General features: G+C 45.4%; 1 protein-coding gene across 2 annotated transcripts in view; it reads left to right on the forward strand.

Annotated features, from left to right (window-relative positions):
- Positions 1 to 14,696, forward strand: part of LOC135200100 (nucleolar protein dao-5-like) — a 43,859-nt gene that overhangs the window by 8,400 nt on the left and 20,763 nt on the right. For both annotated transcript variants that reach the window (XM_064228432.1, XM_064228425.1), the window contains exons 2-3: positions 7,890 to 7,951; positions 8,151 to 8,242. In XM_064228432.1, coding sequence (XP_064084502.1) covers positions 7,890 to 7,951; positions 8,151 to 8,242 — 154 coding nt within the window. The remainder of the gene's footprint in view (positions 1 to 7,889; positions 7,952 to 8,150; positions 8,243 to 14,696) is intronic.

Below are 14,696 nucleotides of genomic sequence, written 5' to 3' on the forward strand. Positions count from 1 at the left end.
GCATGGATCCTGAGAAGGCGCCTTGAGCATAGTAGGCTCTCCTCTCCTAGCAGGCGCTCCCCTTTGGAAGCCCGGAATTCTAGGAGTAGGATTAAGGAGCAAAGAGCACGCACTCATCAGAGTAGGAAGGACTCTTTCGAGAGGAGCTCTCCAGAAACTTTGGCTTCCCCTGATAGGCGCCAGTCTGCTACTAGACACTCCTCTGGACAGGCGCATTTCTTTAGAGAAGGCTAACTGCCCTCGTAAAGAAGCGGAGGGTTCTTCAGTGGATGAAGTTGAACCTTCAGAAGAGGATTGTGAAGGACTCGTCAGTTTCGTCTACTATAAGATCCTTACAGATCTCCTTCTTCAAGAGTTTGGAGACTCCCTTACTCCCGTCGCTCCTCCGTCTCCTCTCTCTTTATTCTCGACTTCGAAGAAGACGAAAGTTTCTTCTTGTGTGAGGATGAAGCCAACCATCTCAATGAAGAAGGCTTTGAGAGGTTTTGGTGATTGGCTGCTTTCTAAGGAAGAGAAAGGGAAGACTGTGTTTTCTTTCCCTCCTTCCAAGCTTACGGCAGACTTGGATTTTGGTACGAGTCTGGAGAACCCCTAGGTCTGGGTCTTCCTTCATCGGCGGATGCGGACTTCTCTTCTCTGGTAGATGCAGCACGACGCTCGGCTCTTTTGTCTGCTAAGACTACCTGGGCTATGAACGAGCTTGACCACCTGCTGAAGGGAATGTTTAGAGTCTTGGAAGTCTTCAACTTCCTTGACTGGTCTTTGGGGCTGGGGGTCTTGGCTAAGAAGACTCAGAACCCGGATGCTATTTCGCCAGAAGATCTCAACAGTGTTCTAACGTGGCATTGACAAAGCAGTTAGAGATGGATCGAGCGAAATAGCCTCCCTATTTGGAGCAGGGATCCTTAAGAGAGATCAGTCTTCTGCTCTTTCTGACTAAGTCTGTTTCGCATGCCCAAAGAGCCTCTCTCCTGTATTCGCAGCTCTCGCCTCTGCTATTTCCGAAGAAGAATAATCCAGGACATCTCAGGATCTATCTCTGCGAAGGCGACTCAGGACATGCTCGCGCAGTCGGCACGGAAGCCTAGGACCTCCTTCCAGACGAAGACGAAGAAGGAGAATCCAGCTAGACAGGAGCCCTTTCGAGGGGGGGCCCCCCTTCTAGAGCCTCTACCTCGAGAGGTAATAGACCTTTCAAGAGAGGTAGATCCTTCTCACGCTCTGTCAGAGCTAAGAAGTAGGGAAGTAGTCCTCCAAACACCAGTAGGTGCCAGACTTCTAAGATTCTCGGAAGCCTGGGCAAAAAAGAGAGGAGCGGACAACGGGTCCCTCTCGATTATAAGGAAAGGATATCTGATTCCTTTTACGGAAAGACCACCGTTGACAACGACTCCGAGGGAGTTGGTGGCCAGGTACAGGGATCCCATCATGATGCCTTGCTTTAACACAAGCAGTGGAACAAATGTTCGAGAAAGAGGCTATAGAGCTAGTGAGCGACCCTTGCTCAGCGGGCTTTTACAACCGCCTTTTTCTAGTTCCAAAAGCACTCAGGAGGATGGAGACCGGTTCTGGATGTAAGCGCCCTGAATTTCTTTGTAGAAAAGAGGAAGTTCGCCATGGAGACAACATCCTCAGTGTTGGCGGCCCTTCGGCCAGGGGACTGGATGGTGTCCCTAGATCTTCAGGACGCTTACTTCCATGTGCCTATCCATCCTTCTTCAAGGAAATACCTCAGGTTCATGATGGGAGGAAGGATATTCCAGTTCAGGGCTTTGTGCTTCGGCCTTTCAACAGCCCCTCAGGTCTTTACAGGTCTAATGAAAAAATGTAGCAAGATGGCTACATTTGGAGGGAGTCAGAGTGTCCCTTTACTTCTTTGGACGACTGGCTGATCAGAGCCAAGTCGCAGAAAAGATGTTTTTGGAGGACCTACAAAAGACACCCTTTTCATGGCAAAGTTCTCTGGGACTTTGGTGAACTTTCAAAAGTCTCAGTTGATCCCCAGTCATCGTATCTATCTGGGGATGGATTCGGATGGCTTCTCTGGATTTTCGGGCTTTCCGTCTCCAGAACGGATAGCCCGAGGGTCAGAGAAAGTCAAAGCCTTCCTGAGAAAGAAGTATGCACAGCGAGGGAGTGGATGAGTTTGTTGGGGACACTCTCCTCGTTGGAGCAATCTTTTCTAGGAAGGTTGCACCTCAGACCTCTCCAGTTCTTTCTACATCGAAACTGGAGGTGTCGTTTGCAAAACCTAGAGTTCTCCTTCGAGATCTCAAGGGAAATCAAGAAGGACCTCTCTGGGGGACCAACCCTCTCAGGTTTGCAGAAGGGATGTCCCTTCACATTCCGAACCCCAACCAAGTGTTGTATTCCGACGCCTCGGACAGGTTGGGCGGGGAGCGACGCTCGGCTCAAGAGAAGTGTCAGGCACCTGGAACAAGGAACAGGTGACCTGGCACATCAACAAGAAGGAACTGATGGCGGTTGGCTAGCTTTGAAAGCTTTCGAGCCCCACGTCCTAGCTTCAACAGTACAGATCAACTCGGACAACACCACGGCCCTGGCTTACATCAGGAAGCAGGGGGGGACTCACTCTTTCTCCCTGTACGAGACAGCAAAAGAACTTCTGCTTTGGGCAGAGCAAAGGAAGATTTGTCTCCTTACCAGGTTCGTACAGGAGGCCAAAAGAACGTCAGAGCAGACCTCCTAAGCAGGAAAGATCAAGTCCTGCCTGCAGAGTGGGGACTCTTCACGAAGATGTTTGCCAGGACCTGTGGAAGCTTTGGGGCAAGCCTCATATAGACCTCTTCGCCACAGCCAAGAATGCGAGGATAGCCAACTACTGCTCTCCGATATCGGACCCGAGGGCAGTGTCGATAGACGCGTTTCTACCTAGATTGGAAGGGTCTAGACATGTATGCTTTTTCCTCCATTTCAAGATACTGGGAGAGATCTAAAGAAAGAAATTTGCAGAATCGGAGGCAGCAAGGATGACGCTGGTAGCCCCGTTCTGGCCGGCCGCACAAGTATGGTTCACAGAGGTACTGGAATGGTTAGTAGATCTTCCGAGAACATTACCACAGAGGATCGATCTGCTCAGACAACCCCACTTCGAGAGGTATCACAAAAAACCTCCCGCTCTAGATCTGACTGGCTTCAGACTGTCAAAAGTTTGGTCAGAACGAGAGGCTTTTCTGCAAGAGTTGCAACGGCTATCGCAGCAGCAAGAAGGCCTTCTACCCTTAGAGCTACCAATCAAAGTGGGACGTCTTTCGGCGATGGATGTAGGAACCATCACTTTTCCTCTTCCAGTACCTCTGTGACCCAAATAGCAGACTTCTTACTTTTCCATTAGGGAAGAAAGTGGATTGGCGGTATCAACCATTAAAGGCTATCGTAGCATGCTATCTGCAGTGTTTAGGCACAGAAACTTAAACATTTCAGAAGATAAGGACCTTCATGATCTATTAAGATCGTTTGAAACATCCAAGAAGGCTTTCTCCAGGGGTTCCGAGTTGGAATCTGGATGTAGGTGCTACGTTACCTGAGGTCCAATAAGTTCCAACCGCCTCAGTCTGCATCGTTTAGAGACCTCACGAGAAGACAATTTTTCTCATGGCATTGGCTTCCGCAAAGAGATAGTGAACTCCATGCACTAGAAGGAAAGTGGGATTCAGAGGAGATGCAGCTATCTGTTCGTTCCTTCCTTCGTTCTTAGCCAAGAACGAGCAACCCTCAAATCCTTGGCCTAGGAGCTTTGAAGTACAAGGATTGTCTGCATTAGTAGGCGAGGAAGCAGAGAGGTCGCTTTGCCCAGTAAGAAGTTTGAAATTCTATCTACAGAGAAAGAAAAAACTTAAGGGCAATGATGTCAACCTTTGGTGCTCTGTAAGAGATCCAAGGAGGACTCTTTCGAAGAATGCGCTTTGCTTTCTTTATCAGAAGCCTGGTGAAAGAAGTGCATGCGATATGTGATGAAAGTCAATTCAAAGTCCTTAAGGTCAAAGCTCATGAGGTAAGAGCTATTGCCACGTCATTGACTTTTAACAAAACATTATCCCATGAGTAATATTATGAAGGCAACATTCTGGCGTTGCAACTCAGTCTTTGCAAACACTATCTGAGAGAGTCAAAGTTACGTATGAAAAGTGCTTCGGGTTAGGCCCGTACGTATCGGCGGATTCGGTGCTGGGGCAGGGAGCTGAGACATATCCTTAGTAGTATATATCTTTTTTTCCCTTGTTAGGTTGTAAGTTTTTGGTTGTTTGAAAGAACATGCGGGTAGGCATGTTTTTCATTTCGTAGTCTAACAATGATTAGATTGGTTAGGTGATCGGTTTATGTGTTTGAGCTCCTTTGCAATGATTAGTTAGGTTAGGTTCTGTCATATAGTGGGCGAATCCCCGTTGACAGATCCTGCTCGGATTCTATCAAGTAAAGCGGATAACCAAATCCCTTTGATAGACCCAAAGAGTCTGTCAGCTGTAGGTCACGCCCTCGCTGAGCTCTTAAGGCAACGCAGACTCATAGACAGTAACTACGAAGTCTTCTGCCTAAACAGGTAAGAACCAAGGTTGTATTTACATCCTACAATAGTGTTGCCCCTTTTTCCAATATTTATATTGCTGTCTCTTTCCCTCCACAAGGGTGTCAATCAGCTAAGTATATATCTGACAGGAAAGTTCATGTACAAAAAATGTTATTGTTAGTATACAATAAGGTTTTGTACATACTTACCTGGCAGAATATACGACTTGATGGCCTCCCAGCCTCCCCTCAGGAGACCGGTGGTGGAAGGAAAAATTCTGGCTGGAAAGGGAGATTGGTTCTTACAGCCGCCACCCAGCGGCGGGAATAAGGTAGATCACCTGACCTACCTGTCGCGTGTGCCGCGAGTTTTGAATTCTGTCGTGACGTCAGAGACGTATAGCTAAGTATATATCTGCCAGGTAAAGTATGTACAAAACCTTATTGTATACTAACAATAACATTTTAAAATGGTGCAAAAATTATGTCGAAGTGACGAAATAATTTCAGAGATATGTCACTGATACTTTTTAGTGCGATAAGAAAGAAATTTGTGTTGCGCCCCTGCGTAACGATTGTAAACAAAACAACACCTTGATCCATGAACTCCCAGCATCCACCAAGGCGCATGATTCAAAAGTTTTCGGCTTGTAGGCCTAAAAGTATTTTTCCACGAATTTAAAAAAAAAAAACTTTTATGTCGATGTAAATTATGTCCAGTCGGCACCCAAAAGACAATTTATCTTGACGTAAAATACGTCCAATAGGCGTTTAAGGGTTAAATGCAAATGCTTGAGCGTATTTTTTTGCGTTCGATTGTTCTAGCTGAACACATTCCTTCTTTGAATGGATTACCTGGCAACTCAGGATGACGAGTGAGCGAGAGCTAGCTTAGCGGTGTATGGGCTGCCTGCCGCAGCCCAGTACCAGCTGGCCCTCCGAGATAGCACGGTTGGATTATGTCTCTCCTCTGCAATGATTGACTACCGAACCGAATCTCTGCCCGGCAATCACAGACTTAGGTCTCTGGTTGGCTGGAAGTCTCGCATACGTGAATGACCATCTCTACTGCCTCGCCTTGGACATTGCGAGAATTTTCAGACAGAGATATCTCAATAGATTCGTTATCATCTTTCTGTTTACCACACGGTAACAGAAGTCTGTAGCCTAGTCTCCCTCTGCATCGCACCTGCCGCTGCAATAATGTGGAATGACTTCTTCAGACATCTGAGTTTGTCTTCTAAATATATCTCGTATTCGTAGGTGTGCAATTGTTCATTGTTCACCCCGAATTGTAGATGTATAATGGAAGACATCGCCTGTTCCCCGCCCTGCCAGCTCTACTTCCAAGTATATAGGTGTCCTCCCTGGATAAGCTGGGAAGATGATGTTGATTCAGCCCATGAGAAGTGGTTCTTCAGGCAGTACATCCCTGTGTTTTCATTACTGAAAAGCGCTCCGCTTTCATTGCAACTCCGACTTCTCACAGAACAGCAATGAAGTAGCAGTTTAGCGTTTTCAGTCCTATGTAAATCACAGGGATTAAGCCATCTTTGCGGGTTGGTTTCATTGGTGGGACTTTTCTAAGTTCAGAATCTGGAGAGTTACTTCTCTCGATTCGGCTGTGAAGACGTAGGCCTGCAGTCACCTACCACCTTCGTCTTCAACTGCACAGTGTTGTTTCTCCTTAGCTGAGATTCAACTACTATGAGAACTTCTGTCTTGCCATCAGGGACCTCGGTCTCTAGAAGGCAATTGACTTTCATCTGTTGGGCACATGCCTTTAGAGAATCATCATCTCTCCTTCCGGCATCGGTGGCAACACATCGACGATTTGTATGGTCTCTCGGCATAACCCTTCAAAAGGCGAGGGTCACGTGACTATGCCTCGTATGCTTGGACAACTCGCTTCACACAACTGAACGCAGTCAGTCGGCAGCTGTCGAAGCGTCCAAGACCGTCATGAGGTACGCTGTGGACTTTGTATCGGTTGTTCCAGGTCAATCATTACTTCGTCCTACTGGCGTGTTCCGGTACCCATAACCATCGACACCCACCATGGAGTGTCATTGTCTTTATCCACCGCAGAGATGAAGAGACTTCGCCGCAGTGGGGTACGAGACCGCAAGGGACTTCGCTGCAGTGGGATACGAGACCTCGAGACACTTCGCTGCAGTGTTGATACGAGACCGCGAGACGCTTTGCTGCAGACGGATAGACCATTATGGGTACTGGACATCACTCCGAAGAATATGTCGGACAGGAAGATGGATAGGTCATTGCGACCATATCCTTCTTTCCCTTTGGAACTGCCCACAGGTCCTTGGAACTTAATTTCCCTGGACCAGTCATGGATGCTTGCAAGATGTGTTTGCTTACCCAGCTCCTTGAGAGGACAAGTTGCATCTCGTCCATGGTGTGCAGTTGTAGAGGTAAGAAGGATGCGAGAGTGACTGGCTCTCCCCCTTCCCCGCCTCGTTCATTCCTCGTCCTTCGGGTTGAGGATAGGACTCCAGCTCACACTGGCTGGTTGGATGATTGATGCGGTCAGCCTATACATAAGCATCCTTTTTATGTTTCTTATCAGAATCATAGAAGCAGTCCTGCTCCTTCCTCTAGCAAGGGGAGGAAGGAGACTGGCAGTAATGCAAACCCTTCCCAGAACTTTGCATTAATGTCTCCAACGCCAATATATTTTTTTTCACAGCCCTTTTTCGGATGAGTCACTATCCCTCACTCATTTCGAAAAGGCCCAGAAGTCTGACTCTTGATCACACAGCTCCTATACTCCGATCAAGTTGTCAGAGGCAGCAGGGCACTCCTCCTCGCTCTTATGACCAGGAGGAGTAGCCTAGGTGCGCAGGAGGCTCATTCAGATTCCTCCCACCAATCAGTGAGTCTTCCTATTGTTAAAGGACCGAAGGTTTGTATTACGTATCGGAACAAATAACAATTTGACGAAAATTGTATTTTTCCTAACTAGACAAACCTGAGGTCCTTTAACAAATATGCCCACCTCATGCCACCCCTCAATCTGAACCTGGGCTGAAAGGCAAAGTGGAGTGTTTACATCTGGGCAGTTTAGCCTGCCCCACAGTAGTTACTGCCAAACCACTTTGTTCAAGATTCAACAGCCGTAATTCCAGCTACGCCGAAAGTATATTCCTATTGTTAAAGAACTTCAGGTTTGTATAGTGAGGAAAAATACAATTTTTGACATTGTTATTTTTTAAAAAGTTCTAATCTGTAGAAAATATGGTAGACCATTTTAATAAGAGCACTAATATTTCAACCCTAAGAATATTGTTTGAAATCTATAAAAGTTTTGGAGTAACACTACAATTGTACTTTACTTTTTTCAGCCTTCGGTAAAGCTGCCTACAGATTCACCATCAGTTGTGGAATTAGTAGAACATTTCATTAAGTGAGTAATCCAACAATTCTGTTTGGTTTAATACCTTTGACATTAAGTGTACTAAAATAGTTTGTGAATTGTTTTTATTGGATATTGCACTTTTGCTATCAAGGATTTCTATGTGATCTTTAAAGCTGCATTGTCAGTAGCTGAAAGAAGTAGTTTTGCAGTGGATGTAATCTGTACGTTATTGTTTATGTTCATGCAGGACATCTCCCAACAAACGGCGATTAAGCTTAGAGACTCCCACTGCCAAGAAAGCGCGCAAAGATGAATCTTCAAGTTCAGAGGAAAGCTCAGGTATAGATGAAATTCTAAACTTACTCTTATTTTCTGTTGTGGAATAATACACTGGAATTGTGTTTACAATTTGTAGTATTGTACTTCTAATGTTTGTGAATGTAGTACTATGATTGCTAGGTAAACAATTTTTGTTCCACAATTGGAATTTGGTATCTGTGCAGTGATAGATTATTCTTGGGTTAAATGGAGTAAACTATGTAGGATTCAAGATGTAAACATGTTTTACTTTTTCTTGATAAGGGGATCATTGCCTGAACCTATTTTGCACAAAAAATATAAATGTAGATTACAGTGATAAGTTAAATGTTAAGGGGGCCGGCCGGAACCCCTATATATGGTGGTATAGGGCGAAAAATGCAGTCATGAAAAAATTCATGGAGCTTCATATGGCAATTGAGAATACGTATACAAAATATTTCGTCAAAATTCCTCTTACTTTCGTAGTTACAGGGTAATTAGTTAACGTAACAATAAGCCTAAAACATTGATCCGTTCAAGAAAATGCAATATTTCTTCTGTTATCGTAAATTTTGATAATTATTGTCAAAGAAATTGGGAGAAATGGCATTTGTAGACATTCCCCGAGTCGAGAAGGGAGACTTCACTTCAGTCAGCTACCATTCCAACCATCAGTGCGAGCACAAACTTCAAGTAGTCTACACGTTTGATTTCACCTCTGACATTCGCTTGCTTTTACGTATGTTGTTTCAGCAAGAATTTCATCATGCCAATGAGGAAAAGACAAGGAAAACATCTCGCTAACATACAAAGAAAAATCGCTCAATTATTATTACAGAATATCATAATATACGCGTAGTTAGTGAAGAGAGAGGGGAGGGTTGCGTAGATAGTAAGCCCCGTCTTGCCTGACAGCACACTTCACACTTGTGCCCAAGGCTACGATTCTTTTGAGCAAAGAGATCTTCATTTATGATAAATAACAAAGTTTTGGTTTTTTAATACCCAAAATGGAATATGAAATTCGTAATAATCATGATTTATTAAATTGTCTTTGTTAAAAGAGAGTACACCTTCGAGTTTCACCTCTGACATTCTCTTGCATTTACGTTTGTTTATCTTTGTTTCGGCAAGAATTTCATCATTCCAAAGAGGAAAATACAAGGAAAACATCTCGCTAACATACAGAAGAAGAAAATTCGCTGTATTAAGCAGAGTTAGGGAAGGGGAGAGAGAGAATTGCGTAGGAAGGAGTGCCCCATCTTGCCTCAAGCAGTGCCCCAGGCTACTATATATGAGCTAAGGGATCATCATTTATGATTAAATTATGATAAATAAAATAGGTTTGGTTTATTAATACACAAAAAAGTAATATACATTCATAATAATCATTATTTATTAACATTGTCTTTATAGAAATTCAAAGGAAAACTGAATGCCCGTATCTCAAAACTACTCATTGACCTTCAAAATCTAATTTCTCACTTAGTTTTAAAGCTATAACATTGGAATTTGGTATATAACTCAGAAAGACATTATAGAACAATCAAATAGAGCCATTTTTACCAAGTTTTGTTTCTTCTTTTTTTTATAAATTTTTTTCTGATTTATAGGGTTTATTTTTTTTACCATATTGAAAAATTCATATCTAGCCAAAAAAATGACTTTTAGAAAAAAAAACCCATTCAATTGGAGGTCTACATCAGGTCTATATATGGTAGTAATCCCAGGTCTTAATATTAAATATCAAAGGAGGAGATAGAATTTGAAAAATGGTTATTTTTGGGATAATTCGCCCTGGCGTCACAAAACCGAAGGTCAGAGGCAAAAATCATATGCGGTTTAGAGATGTCCCAAGTCACCTTATTAAGTGGTATGAATATCAAAGTCCTGTCCTTAAAAAATGGCATTAGGCGGCTGGCCCCCTTAAGCAGAACCAAAGGAAGGAAGCTGGATTAATTGTGGCATTATTAATTTGAGTCAGATTTATTGTTTTAATTGATTTTTTTATTGTAGTGTCTTACCGAACAATTATAGAGCCGTGATTTCCACGAGCGGCAGGATACTAAATTCAAATTTAGCGCGTCGGCGTCGCCAAACACTGGTGGTGATGACGTCATCTCCCTCCACTCGCGGGAGAACCAGGTACAACTGCCAGGTGAATTCAATTCTTTTCCTGCCGGCGTCGGTGAACATCGGTGGTCGGTGCGGTTGGATGACTTTGCTTCGCTTTTTTTCTGGTGGAATTGATCTTCGGAATTGGTGAAGTACTCTTTTTTGGCGTTGTTGTTATTTTGCTTTTTATTTAGGCGTTGCCATGTCGGATTCTAGTCCGTCGGGAGTTAGGTTTTGCACTCAGGATGTAAAACTAGATTATCCAAGTTAGAATATGATTCTCACACTAAATGTGTTAAGTGTAGGGGACAGGTTTGTTCAGCAGATCGAACATGTAACGAAGTGTAGTGATTGGACTGATTCTCAATGGAAGTTTTTTAGTTCATACTCGGAGAAATTAGCTAAAGACAGAATTAGAAAAGCAGCGCTTAGGGAAAGTAGACTTAGCTCTGCTTCGTCTTGCGATGCATCGTTCCTTCTGTTTCTCCTCAAATTGTTATGTCTCCTTTAACTACACCTCCTATTCCTCCTACTAATCCCACTTCTCCGGCTTCCCGTGTAGTTTCTTCCGACACCATTGCCACAGTCTGGAATCGAGGTTAGATCAGAAAATTTTCGGTACTAGCGAATACGGTTTGCAACTTGGTAATTCAGTTAAGACGTTTTTGGAGAAAGCGACCTCAGGTAAGAGTAGTTGAGGGTGCGTCTGTCTGTCCTGACACGTCTCCTAGACAAAGGTCACTGTCCAGCTCCCCCGCACCGGGGAGAAGACATACCGGAAGTCCAAGGGAGTCGATCGGGATTGCCCACAGACAGGCGCCTCTCTTGTTGAGCCTGTTGCGCCTCAACAGGGCTCGGTTAAGCGTTGGAAAGGTGTTGCGGTCAGACGCCTTTCGAATGATTCAAGCGATTCGTCTCCGGTCGCGCGGCGCTCTTGGCGAGATTGCGCCCGTTTCGCGTCCCTTAAAGAGGCGTTCAGGCGCCGATTCTTCGCCTCCTCCAGTTCAAGCGGTATAAGGAGCCTGAGAGTAGGGTTGCGCCGCGGCCGTTAGCGGCTCGTTCGTCGCCTCAATCTGTGCCTTTTTCGGCTCCATCTACTAGTAGAGATTGTGGTTTTTAGCGCTGTAGCTAGCAGTTCTAAGGGTGTTCTTTTTAGGCGCTTTTTCGTCTGTTACGCCTGATGCGCCTGTTTCGCCTCGAATTTCGGCGGCTCCGAGCGAGGCGCAAGTAGTTTTCCGCCTCACTGCTGAACATTTAGGCTCTTCCAAGCCTACGTTAACTGTTTTTGATTCGTCTCTGGCGCCTTTGCGCAAGCAGTTAGAGATGTAACCAACTGGATGAATGAGTCCAAGGGTGGTTCGAAACCTCGATCCCTCCGGTTGTAGTTCCGTCTACTTCTTCGGCGGTATCGGAGAATGAAGAAGAAGTAGAGGAGGAGGATTCACATCACCTCTCGTGTTATTCACGTCTCCTTAGATTTCTTCTGGTATCTTATCCAGATTATTTTGAGAAAGCGGCTCCGCGCTCCCCAACTTCGACTTTTTTGATGAGGAGGAGGAAAACTTCAGACCCTCTCCTCCCAAAACTTGTTTCTATCTAAAGCGGTTAGACATTCGTTGAAAGAGACTGAGAAATGGATGTCTATGAAAAGAGACTTAGGGAAGGCTCTTTTGCTTACCCTCCCTCTAAGTTGCTTCGTAAGAGGTATAGGTTTTATGTAACTGGGGAAGCTCCTTCTCTGGGAGTTTCTGCCTCCTCCCAGGGAGACTTCTCCAGTTTAATCGACTCCTCTAGAAGATCTGCTTCGCCGCAGCGAAAGTTTTCTTTACAGCGCCTGAGTTGGAACCACGTTGTAAAGATCAATTTAAACTTTTGGAAGTCTTTAGCTTCCTTGATTGACTGTTGGCGCTTTAGCGGCCAAGATCGAAGACTGCCCTCTCTTTCCCAGGAGTTAGCGGAGGATTGGATTGGTGTTCTGTCCTGTGCGGACAATCCATTAGGGATGGATGTGATGAGTTAGCTTCGCTCATCGCCTTTGGTACCCTTAAGAAAAGGCAACTTTGGTGCTCCTTTGCTTCTAAAAGGGTTACGTCCCAACAGAAGTCTGCTCTCTTGTTTGCTCCTTTTGTTTTTTGAAAGATAACCTCTTTCCAGACGATGTAGTGTTGTCAATTTGTCTGCGCTAGATAAGAAATCTACTTCGGATTTACTGGCACAGTCTACTAAGAGACCTAAAGCTCCTGTGGAGGACTGTTTTCCTTCGGTTTCTCCTCTGGCCCCAAGCGCCTTTTCGAGGGAGAAAACCCAAGCGCTTCTTTCGGCCGAAATCGAATTTGCGACCTCAGTCTAAGGCCTCGGCCAAGGTTAACAAACCTTCCAATGAAAGCTCGGTTCTTCATGCACCAGTGGAGCCAGGCTGGCTCTGTTTTGGGATTTGGTAAGGAATGGGAAAACAGAGGAGCAGAAGCCTGGGTAGTGGCAAGTACTCAAGTTCGGCTTTCGTATTCCCTCTCGTTTCACCTCCTCGCTCTCAACCTGTGCCAATTCCATTCCAGGCATACTCTCGGGCTCAGACAAATTTCTGGCGCTAGCCGCAGAAGTGGAAGCGCTTGTTCTCAAAGAAGCGATAGAACAGATAGAAGGGGATTTCCTCCAGGCTTTTACAATCGCCTTTTTGTAGTATTCCCAAGTCATCACCGGGGGCTGGAGGCCGGTTTTGGATGTGAGCGCCCTGAACTTGCATGTCCAGAAAACAAAATTTCATATGGAGACCACTCGGTCGGTTCTGGAGTCCATCAGACAGGGGGATTGGATGGTCTCTCTTGGGACATGCAAGACGCTTATTTCACATTCCGATACATCGCGAATCTCGGAAGTACCTGAGGTTCATGTTCGAAGGCAAGGTGTTTCAGTTTCGGGCGCTTTGCTTCGGACTAGCGACCGCTCCTCAAGTTTTCACCAGGGTTTCTATCCCCGATAGGAAGCTGGCTACACATATTAGGAGAAGAATCTCCCTCTATCTGGACGATTGGCTTCTCCGGTCGGAATCAGGAGAGTCGGTGCATGAAGGACCTTGGAACAACTCTGGATCTTGCCAGAAAGTTAGGAATTCTGGTCAACAAACAGAAGTCCCAGTTGGTTCCATCTCAGAGCATCCTTTATTTGGGGATGATTCTGAATGCTCAAGTTTTTGGGCGGGCTTTTCTGTCCCCGAAGAGGGTTCAAGGCTGTCTGGAGACAGTTCAGGAGTTCTTGGACAAAAAGGTAAGTTCTGCCAATCAGTGGATGAGGCTCTGGGGCAAATTGACGTCAGTGGAGAAATTTGTGACGTTGGGAAGACTGCACATGAGACCTCTGCAGTTTTTCCCTGAGAGCCTCTTGGTGCAGGAAGACACAACCAGACTCGATTAACCTTCCTGTCACAGATCAAATAAAAGAGGACCTAAGGTGGTGGCTCTCTCGAGCAAGGTTGGAAGAAGGGTTAGATCTACGACCCATCCTCCGAACCTACAGTTCTTTTCCGACGCATCGGACACAGGTTGGGGAGCCCTACTGGGAAATCAACGGACTTCAGGAGCTTGGTCGGAGAAGGAGAAGAAGTTCCACATAAATGTAAAGGAACTGTTAGCAATTTTCTTAGGGCTCAGACAGTTTCGGAGCTTAGTAGAAGGCCGAGTAGGGAGTGGCAGCATTCCGACAACTCCACGGCTCTCTCGTAATGCGGAAACAGGGGGGACTCAGCTCTCTCTGTACGAAGTAGCCAAGGATCCCTCCTGTGGTCAAACGAAGCGAAGGTTCAGCTAGTCCCGAGATTTGTTCCGGGAAAGATGAACGTCCTGGCGGACGAGTTAAGTCGTCAAACAGCAAGTGTTACCTCTGGAGTGGACTTTGGACAAACAAGATTTGTCAGAAACTTTGGCGCCTTTGGGGACGACCGTCAATAGACCTGTTCGCGACATCGAGGAACAACCGTCTTCCTCTCTTTTGTTCTCCAGTCCCAGATCCTCTAGCTTGGTCGTGGACGCAATGCTGTTGGATTGGTCGGGTCTGGAAGCTTATGCATTCCCTCCGTTCGGTCTTAATAAGAGAGGTGCTGAACAAGTTCATGTCGCACAGCAATGTAACGCTAACGTTAATCGCTCCCTTTTGGCCCAGGAAAAGAGTGGTTCCCGGACCTTCTCAGTTGTTAGTAGACTTCCCCAGACTTCTTCTCCAGAGAAGTGGCTTCTAAACACCTCACTTCAAGAGGTTCCACCAAAACTTATCCGCTCTAGCTCTGACAGGGTTCAGACTGTCCGGAATCTTGTCAGAGCGAAAGGATTTTCAAGAAGAGCTGCAGAAGCTATCGCTCGTTGTAGGAGAGAGTCTTCTAACAAAC

This window comes from Macrobrachium nipponense, chromosome 23 (genome assembly GCF_015104395.2).
Source record: "Macrobrachium nipponense isolate FS-2020 chromosome 23, ASM1510439v2, whole genome shotgun sequence".
Classification (NCBI taxonomy): Eukaryota; Metazoa; Arthropoda; class Malacostraca; order Decapoda; family Palaemonidae; genus Macrobrachium; species Macrobrachium nipponense.